General features: G+C 55.4%; 1 protein-coding gene across 2 annotated transcripts in view; it reads right to left on the minus strand.

Annotated features, from left to right (window-relative positions):
* MED15 (mediator complex subunit 15) overlaps positions 1-9,266 on the minus strand; it is a 61,613-nt gene extending 52,347 nt beyond the window's left edge. Inside the window, exon 1 of one of the 2 annotated variants that reach the window (XM_007460003.1) lies at positions 9,126-9,266. In XM_007460003.1, the coding sequence (XP_007460065.1) occupies positions 9,126-9,193 (68 nt within the window). In that variant the 5' untranslated portion in view covers positions 9,194-9,266. The remainder of the gene's footprint in view (positions 1-9,125) is intronic. The other variant, XM_007460004.1, reaches the window with a different exon arrangement.
* Positions 9,267-9,620: the final 354 nt, after the last annotated feature.

Genomic DNA, 9,620 nt, shown 5'->3' on the forward strand with positions numbered 1-9,620 from the left:
GCTCTTCCAGGTCTGCTCCCTGCTTCTGGACTTCTCTCCTCCAGAGGGTTGACACTCCACACACCCTACACTTCATCACACTGCACTCACCTCTCAGAAATTAGCACAGGATCAGGGCTCGCCTCCCTCACATGGTCACCCAATTCTGCAGCTTCCTTCCTGACAGATCTGTCCCTCCTAAGCCATCCCTTCCATTCCTACTGTCTCTGCACCTGGTGGGTCAATCTGAGTGCGGATTAACAATTAACAAAGTGCTTGTTATGAAGGCAGTTTCCTTGACAACATTGGGTGTTGGCAAAGATGTCTAACAAGGGCAACTCCCCCACATGGCTGGTGGGAACGTCAACTGGTATCACCTGGGAAAATCATTTTCCAGACGGTGCTGAAGCTGAAGGCCACCCCTACACCTAGCCCTGGGGTCAGAGCCCAGAGAGCGAGTACTGTACTCACAGGAGACAGGACCCAAAGCAGCCCTGGTGCAGTGTTCACACAGCCAACAACTGGAACTAACCCCAGTGTCTGTCAAAAGCACAACAGGACAGTACCGGGGGCAGGGGAGGGGGCGCGGTCATGCAGTGGAATATCGGCATAAATAAGAACCTGCTGCCTACCAGGACAAACGTCACACACGTGACTCTGAACGGAAGAGCCCAGACCCAGGGTTGCAGAGCTTGGGATTCCAGCGACAGGAAATTCTGGAACAAACGTCTCCATGGCCCGGAAGTCAGGAGAGTGGGGCAGGGGCTGCACCGGCTGAAGCACAGGGTGCTGGGCCTGTTCAGGATGCAGTCTGGGCAGCTGGCGGGCATTTTCAAGGTGACACATTCCTCGGGCCGCTCACTGCATGGGTGGGCTTTACTTCAATACAAAGAAACACTATGGGAGCCTGGTGAGGGCCCTTGAGCCTGGCCCCAGGACCTGCCCCAGCCCCACCCTCAGGTTTGGACTCCAATGGTCTGGGGTCTGAATTCCAACCCCGAGCCCCTGGCAGGGATTTCCCGCTGCACAGTCTCAGGCCTGAATGCTCCCTGGCATGACTCACAGCAACCCGATGGGTGTGAAGGGCCTGCGGTGGCCCAAAAGGGCCTCTCAGGGCAAAGCTGGCATTCTCTCCACTTTATATCAGGGGCTCCAGTCCATACCCAGCAGCCAGATCACTTCCTCACACAGCACCTCTGATGAGGATGGAAAGGAAGTTGGAAAGAGGGAGAGAACAGGAGACAGTGGGGATGGGAATGAGCCATTTCTGAAGCAACAAGCACTGCCCCCACACTCCCAGGAGCCTGCACTGGAAGGAGCAAGGGGTGCACAGGCTTCAGAGAGCAGAAGTCCCCACGCAGGGCCTTCTGCCCCTCCCCACCTTGCCACCCCTCTCCCGGACTGGATGCCAAGTGGCTGGGCACAAAGGCTGACCTGCAGCCAGGCCACACCTCAGCCCTGGTCCCTACCCGCCCCTACCCCACCACCTGAGTCCCAGGCAGAGCTGGAGGAAACCATGTCCAGAGGAGGGAGCCAGACAGCACCCAGCTGCTACTCGCCAAGCCTGAGCACAGAGCCATGTGAGAGAACTGGTGAACGGAGGGAGAGCACGCCAGAGCGCTCTGCTCTGTCCCTGCAACTCTGTATGTCTGAAACGGTCTCGGAAAAAAAAGCTCAAAGTAAGGTCAAATGTCTCCTCCAAGGACTCACTGTCCCAAATAAGTTACTCCTCCTGGATACTTAACTCATTCGATCAGGAACGGTTACTAACAGGCCCCGCCTAGGTTAGCAAGAGACTCATTTTTTTTTTTGGCCACTGCAGCTTGAGGGATCTTAGTTCCCAGACCAGGGATTGAACCTGTGCCCTCAGCAGGGAAAGCTCGGAGTCATAACCACTGGACCTCCAGAGAAGTCCCAAGAGATACCTTATTAAAGTGGAGGGGAACATCCCTCCCTCACGGGGTTGTGGTTTCGAGATAATTATGCCTGGGCTCCTAACGCATCCTCCTCTGTCTCCGGGATCAGGTACTCATTCGCTTATCTGTTAAACAGAACCATCTAGTAACACCCTGAACTCCCCTGTCTTTAGATGAATGTCTCAATCAAAAAAAAAAAAAGGCTCAGCATTGCTTTCCACAACGCTCCCTGCAATTACCCTGCATCCCTCACCTAAGACAAGGCACCATGCTAGGAGCTCACTGGGATGCAGAAGTGTACGACCAGGTCCTGCACTCAACAAATTTATAATATGGTTGGCAAGGCAAAAAAAAAAATAATGAGTGTAAAAACAGCAAAAAAGGGTTCATCTGTTCAGTTCATGCCAGGATGCATCCAACAAGGGCTCTACAAACTCAAGAGGAATTAGGGACCATTGTGGGCTCAGCCATCAGGGTCATGAGGAGGGAATGAGGCCAAGACCAGACCTCTGACAGGGCAGAGAAAGAACGACAGAGGGCAAGCCAGCCGTGTCTGCAGCCAGAGGGCCTGATGTGCAGCAGGAGTGTCTGGCTGGGGCTCTCCCACCAGCACAGAGGGAGGGTCAGCTGGAAAGGTAATTTCAGATGGAAAGCAGAATGCTTCTTAGCAGGGGTAGAAAGAACAGCTGTGCTGGCACCTGGCCCAGGAGATGGAGGACACCCACCGTGACACAAAGCACATGGCAACTTTCCACCTTATGGCAGCTGCCTGTGACCACGGCTCACCTCCTCCTCCTCTGTAGACAGGGTCTACCTCTCCTTCAAAGATTTCTGATTACAAAAGAAATACATGTTTACTGTTAACAAGCGACATACATACATATATATACTAAAAATTACAAAGAAAATTAAAATCACTCAGATAACCAGCCAAAGATGTCTATTTAACAAACTCAGCCTGTACCCCATGTTTCACAGCTCCTGAGGATGCCAGTTTGCCAGCATCCCTGCATGCGCGGTGCGATGACTTTCTCCAACTCTGAGGTGAGGGCCCATCAGGTTGGCCCACCGTCACTCTTGGAGAGGCAGGAATCAACTCTGATTCAGAAACTCTTGTAATGTCCCTGCCATGAGGGGTTCAGACTGGGGGAAAGAAGTGTTCAAACAATTCAGATGCAAACCGGTAACAGAGCATGGGTAAAGAGAGGGGCATGGTGGGTGGCTGGGTGTCCTGGGAGGGCAAGTGGGATAGGACTGCAAACGCTCAGCCACGGGAAGGACAGGTCTCTCAGGTAGGGGAACAAGCAGGAGGCAGGGCGACCAGGTCAAGAACGGCGCTCCTGTGAGGATCTGGGGCAGCCTGGCACGGTGGGGGAAGCAGGCAGGCACAGACCCTGGAGGAGGGATCCTGGCTCAGAGCTGAATCCACAGGCTGCCATGCACACATTCTGGGCATCAAAGTGACTGAAGAAAGAGGATGGAGTCCATGAAGCAAGAGTTGACAACTTGAAGCTGAGTGGTGAAGGCACAGGTATGGGGTCTTTAAACTACTCGGTCCTATGATCCATATTGAATTTTTTAAAATCCAGCAGAATTCCTTTAGAAATCGACCCTCTAGGTTCATAACCAATATCACTGCCCTGAGGAATGCTTTTCAGGGGCAGGTACCCCTTGCCCTTCATGACCAGGGCAGGAAGATAATCACGTGGTCACGGTCCTTCCCACCCCAGAATGCCCACCATGGGTCCTGGACCAGCCATAGCCACGAGGTCAGGAATGGCAGTAACAGCTGGAAGACTTCTGACCAGGAATGGACATAAGGGATGCAGCTGGTAGGGGGGTAGGGTCACCTACAAAAGGATGCTGGTGTGGCTGGGGACTGGCTGCAGCCTGTGCAGAGGCCAAAGATCAGACGGGGCTTGCGGTGCTGTGCCAGCAGTGTTGTGCCAACTGCAGCAGAGGGGCCTGCCACCCTTTGGGGCCCAGTGACCCATGAGGAGTTGCTAAAACTGCCAACAGGATGCCCACCGGCAGCAGATCCTCCAACGGGCTCTCTCAGTGCACATGGCTTGAGTTAACTTCCAGGGCCAACTCCTCGCTTCCCCAAAAGAGGCGTGACCACTCTGTCAGGTGAAAAAGTGGTTTGCCTCTCCAGTCCTGCTATGGTTCAGCAAGCACTCCTCTGTGACACGCATCCATGCCTCAGTTTCCTCACCCTACACGGGAGTAACAAGTGCGCCCGCCCACTCTCAGGGCCAGCACAGAGACAGTGGGTGAGCCAACACAACAACTCCTGCAGCAGGGTGCACAGCACACCCCCATGTTTCAGCTGCTGTTGTCAAAACCCTGGATGACAGAGGGCTCGCATCCCTCATGTCACTGTCACTCCTGGCCTGGGGCAGTAGAGCCAAGGTTCAGGACTCTGAAGTCAGTGTCTCACCAATCACTTTCTAGTTTCTTTGCTGGGACTTGTGGTGACCAGACAGGGCCCCTGGCCTCGGGGCACGGACATTCTGGAGCTGGGCTATACACGGACATCAGCCCGGTCACGTGGATGACAACTGGGCTATGAAGAAAGCGGTGGGCTCAGCGGCTTCCCTGCTGGAGAACAAGGGCCAAAGTCACACCAGGGAGGCACAGGGCTGCTCGGAGGCCTGCGTGGGCTAAGCCACAGAAAAGGGTCGGCCAAGACTCAGTGGCTTCTGCCCGTGGGAGGGACCACAAGCCACAGGCAGGATACGGACATGCAAGTTTCAGGACACTCCCTGTCCTTCTGAAGACCTCTCCAGACCCTTGGAAGTTGCTGTTTGGTTGTCTGTTCTCTTCTGCTTTTTTGCTTTGTTTTATTTTGTTTCTGGCTAAATAGCACTCGACTTTCTCCTTCTGGTCTAGGCTGAAATTTCCACACCTCCTAGGTTCCCGACCTGGAGCTCACACCTCCCTAGGGGTCCTTGGCAGAAGAGGCAGCTGACCGGTCTGCCCTCACTCTGCTCCACACTCCCTCAGCCCTTCGTGGCCCCTGACTGGAACCCTGATCAGGGCTGCCCTCCCCAACTGTGTCCTCCCCTTGCGATCTGTTCAGCCCAGCAGACGTTTACTCCACGCCTAAAGATGCAATCTGCTGTACTGAGGGGTGGGAGGTACAAAAGTCTCAAGACTAAGATGGGAAGAGATGATTAAGGTGGTCCTTTTATGTATTCACCGTTCACCAACCCCATGGCATACGAGGCGCTGCTCACTTCTCACACACACTTGTTCTCCAGGAGCTGACAGACCAGACACGCATGCTCAACACTAACCCAACACCCCAGGAGGCAGGCCCAAGGCCCACAATGACCAGCTTGGGGGCTCTAAGGGGGGCTGCTCCTGTGGTCCTGCAGGGAAAGTGGATGTTCCACAAAAAGCCCATCTGAACCCACCAAGAGTTTCACAACTACCCTCCCCAGAGGCTCCCGTGTCATCAACCCCCTAACCAGACTCAAAGGTTCCACCTTCACTCCCCAAGGCTCCTTCTCCTGCCAGGGCCTGGGGAGGGGGCGTCACGGGACGCATCACTGAGTCCCGAGCCCTCTGCTAGAGCGTGAGTGGAGGTCTCTTCCTTTTCCCTCCCACCACCCCTGTGAGACAGACTGGACTCCTGCCTTCGCATGGATGAGGGAGATGACCCAGAAAGGTGACGTATGCAAGGCCACTCAGCTCACACGTGGAGAAAGTGGGTGTTCCCAAGCTTCACAATGGATGCTGGCGCAGGTAATAAAGGCCACTGTCATTGAGAAGGTGGCACACACAACACCCAGGAAAATATCTACTCTTGCACTCTTCAGCAAGTGGTTTATACGCCAGGTGCCATGCTTCATAGGATTGGAGTCTTATGGGAAACTCAAAGGGGCTGAGATACAAGATATCAGGGGGTGACCCGCTTTAGGCAGGGTGGGCAGAAAAAGATCTTGAGTATTTAATATTTAAGCAGACATGTCAACGAGGAAAAGGAACTAGTCATGAATACAGTGAGGGGAAGTCTACCCATTGTGGAATATCTTAAATACTCGATAACAAATTGTTTAAAGGGAGAGAACAAAGAAAGAATTTGGAATGCTCAAGAAGCTGAAAGACCAGAGAGGGTGGAACGGGGTGGGGGTATGAGAGGAGGTGGCTAGGCCAGGCTGGGGTGGGGGTGGGGGGGACATCTGGAGCTCTGTTCGGACTCTGAGGACAGTCACTGATGGGTTGTCAGCAGGGCAGTGGTGAGCGAGTGGAGGGAGAAGTCCGGGGAGGCCCGGAGGAGGCAGAGGCAGTGCAGGGCTAAGAGGAGGCTGCACTAGAGTCCCTTCAAGGGCCCTCCTAAACAGCCGCAACTCCAAACTGCTTTTCCTCAGTGGAAGCCAGGAGCCGTTTTATTCAGCCTATTCTCTCGGGAGCTACTCAAGAGCCAGGTGAGGACAGGGAGCCCCCTCCCACTGAAATGTCCCAGGTCTTCGCTTGGCTTCCCTCATTCAACTGTAAATTACCTCGGTTCAAAACATTTCCCAAGGGACTTCCCTGGAAGTCCAGTGGTTAAGACTTGGTGCTTCCAATGCAGGGGGGCACGGGTTTGATCCCTGGTCTGGGAACTAAGATCCCCCACATGCCATGTGGTGCGGCCACAAAAAAAAAAAAAAAAAACATTTCCCAAGTCGGCCAACTTTAAACAACAGCATAAACACTAGAGAAAGTCAGAATTAACATGTCAGGTATCCTGACCTTCTTTTTTAATGCTGTGAGCACAATAAATCAAGGCACCAAGAATCACGGCTTTCAAAGTGAAACCTGGAGAGAAAACAGACAAATCTGAGAACTGAGAACACCCACATGATGTCAGGCAGAAAGCCTCTGAAACTGCTCATCCCAGTGGTGGCAGGCGGAAGGGCTCCCTAAAGTGCCCAGGCCTTAACCCCGGGAACACGCCAACAGTAGATGCAGAAGGGCCTTTCCAGATGTAATTAAGGTTATAGACTTGAAAGTAGGGACATCATCCTGGATTATCCAGGTGGGCTCAATCTAATCTGAGCCTTTAGTAGAGAATTATTTTCTCTGAAGGCAGAGAAATGGGGCAGAAGAGCCCACCCTTGCTGGAGGGGGCCACATAGAAAGTGTAACAGAGAATGGAGGCAGCCTCTGGGAACAAAGACTGACCTCGGAAAGGCTAACAGCCAGTTAGGAGCGATTTCGCCTCAGTCTTCCAACGCCATGGAACTGAATTTAGCCAACAACCTGAATTAGCTTGAAAGCAAATTCTACCCCAGAGCCTCCAGGAAGAAATGCACCTGCCAATATCTTGATTTCAGCCCTGTAAGAGCCTGAGGAGAAGATTCAGCTGAGCCCACTTAGACCTCTGATCTACAGAACCTGTCAGATAATACACCTGTGTTGTTTTTAAGCAACACAGTTTGTTGGCAGCAACAGAAGAGTAATAGCAGCAATCTGGCAAAAAAAAAAAAAGAACCCAGTTTCTCTAGAAGCAGAAGGAGGCTGAATCAAGAAGTACTCAGTCGGTCCTCTTCAATGGCCCCCCCAGCCCTCTGACACTCCCCCACCTGCCCCATTTCCTTTGGTGGCAACTCATTCTTCCCGTCCTTAAATTCCGGGCTCCCTCAAAGAGGACTCTCTGCCCTGGGGGCCTTTCTTACAAGAGCCCTTAAGTAGGTCAATACTCAAGATTTCATCGATTGGTAAATCCAGCATTCACTGATTCTGCAATATCGTCACATCTGTCCCCAGACAATTCCACCGCAGGGCCCGGAGCCTAGCTCTCCAGTCCCCACTGCCTGCACTGGACTGAGAGCTTCCCTGTCTTCTGCCCCACTTCCTTCCTTGCACACTGCTGTACCCCACCCCCTCTATCCAGTTAGTCATCAAGGACCATCTGCGCTCGCTCTCTTGCTTTCTCTGGAATCATCTTCTTTCAGTTTCTACCACTGCCTAATGCAGGCCTTTAGAATCTCTTGCCTGACTAGGTCATTCCACAACCATTTTATGGAGTGATGTGACACACAGTGCTCTAGCAGGGGGAATACAGGCATGAAAAACGACAGGTCCCCAGACCCCAACAGCTCAAAACTCTCATAATGGGCCTCACTGGCCTCTCTCCTCTGTTCTTGATCCATCTCCGGGGACTAAGGGGATCTTCCCAACTCTGGCATCTCACCACCTCAAAGCAGGCCCCATGACAAATAGAGGCTCATCTCCCTAGCACAACACTCCCACCGCTAACGGGTCAGCCCCCGCTGGCCCTCCTTGCACGATCATCTCCTCAAACCCCAGAACTCAGCCTAGCACGAGGTCCTCCACGCGGTGGGCACTCACGCTCCCCACTCCTCAGCTTGCAGTGATGGTCCTTCACACTCCTACTTATCATTCTGGGACTCAGTTTATTCGCCGCCTACTCCCCAACTGCTCAAGCAAACTGTCAATTCCAGTAGAAGAAAGCCTGCCCTGTAACTGCGCCTTGGCGGCGGCGCGTCCCCCAAGGTCAGGGGCTGATCCCCGCCAGCACAGCCCGCCAGTCCGGCAAGCCCAGTAGAAGAAGGTAAACCAACAAGCAGCCGGTGCGGAGGAGCGGAAGCTCCGCGCGCGAAGCCCAGGGCGCCCGGCAGCCCCTGCATCGATGGTCTCAGCAGCGGAGACTGAAGAGGAGGCACCAACCCCAGCTCTTCACTCCCACTCGCGACCGAAGGTCGCTTCCTGACAGCCTCTTCCTGCCACCCTCCGGCGAAGTCCACGGGGGGGGAGGGGGTTACCCGTAGATTCTCGCCCCCACCGCCCCTTCTGTACACCCCCTCCGCCCTCGCCCCGAGGCGCTTTCTCCGAGGAGGAATCGCAAAGCGCCCAGACCTGCAGAAGCCGCCACTGGCGGCCCCGGCCTCCTCCGTCCGCAGTGGGGCGCAGAGCTGGGGAAAGGTTGCCTCCCAAGCACACAAATGACGAATGAGAACGCTCAGGACGATGACTCAGAAGCCGGGGCTCGCCGGCTGGCAGAGTTCGGCCCAGGAACGCTAACCCGCGACCGCGGCGGCCGAGAGCGGAGGGTACAGAGGGGAGGGCCACGCCCCGGTACCCCGCGATCCGGCGCCCGGAATCCCCCGGTCCGGCCGCGTCTCCCTCTCCGCGAGGAGGGCTGAGAGGAAGGATGAGGAGGAGAAGGCTGAGGGGAAGGCCTGGGGTCGCGCCGCCGCCGCCTCGGCCCCTACTCACATTTGGCTGACCAGCTTCTGCCGGAAGGCGGCGCTCCGCCAGTCGGTCTCCTGCCCCGAAACATCCATGCCGGTGCCCCGCTCCCACCGCCTGCGCCCCGCTCGGCAGCCGCCGCCTCAACCGCAGCGCCAGGCCCAAACCCGGAAGCCGTCGGCTGCGTCTCGGCCGCGCCGGAAGCGGAACGAGGATTGTGGGAACTGGGGCGCGAGCGGGGCCCTGTGGGAAATGGAGTCCGCGGGCGCCCGCGAGCCCCACCCCCGCTGCGCTCCCAGCCGCCCGAGGCTGACGGCTGCTGCACCTCGTCGAGTGCCTAACCTGCGGCCCTACTGTGGGCTGGCCCTGCAAGTCCAGGGGATCCACACCCCTCGGGGAGGCCGCGCGCGGCCGCCCGCCACCTGAGCGGATGCCGTGGAGAGATTATCAGAGATTTATCAGCCACCTGCTGTGCCCCTGCTGTGCCCGCACGATCCGGGCCCTACTGCCCTGAGGCTGCCT

Source organism: Lipotes vexillifer, unplaced genomic scaffold (genome assembly GCF_000442215.2).
Source record: "Lipotes vexillifer unplaced genomic scaffold, Lipotes_vexillifer_v1.1 scaffold987, whole genome shotgun sequence".
Taxonomy (NCBI): domain Eukaryota; kingdom Metazoa; phylum Chordata; class Mammalia; order Artiodactyla; family Lipotidae; genus Lipotes; species Lipotes vexillifer.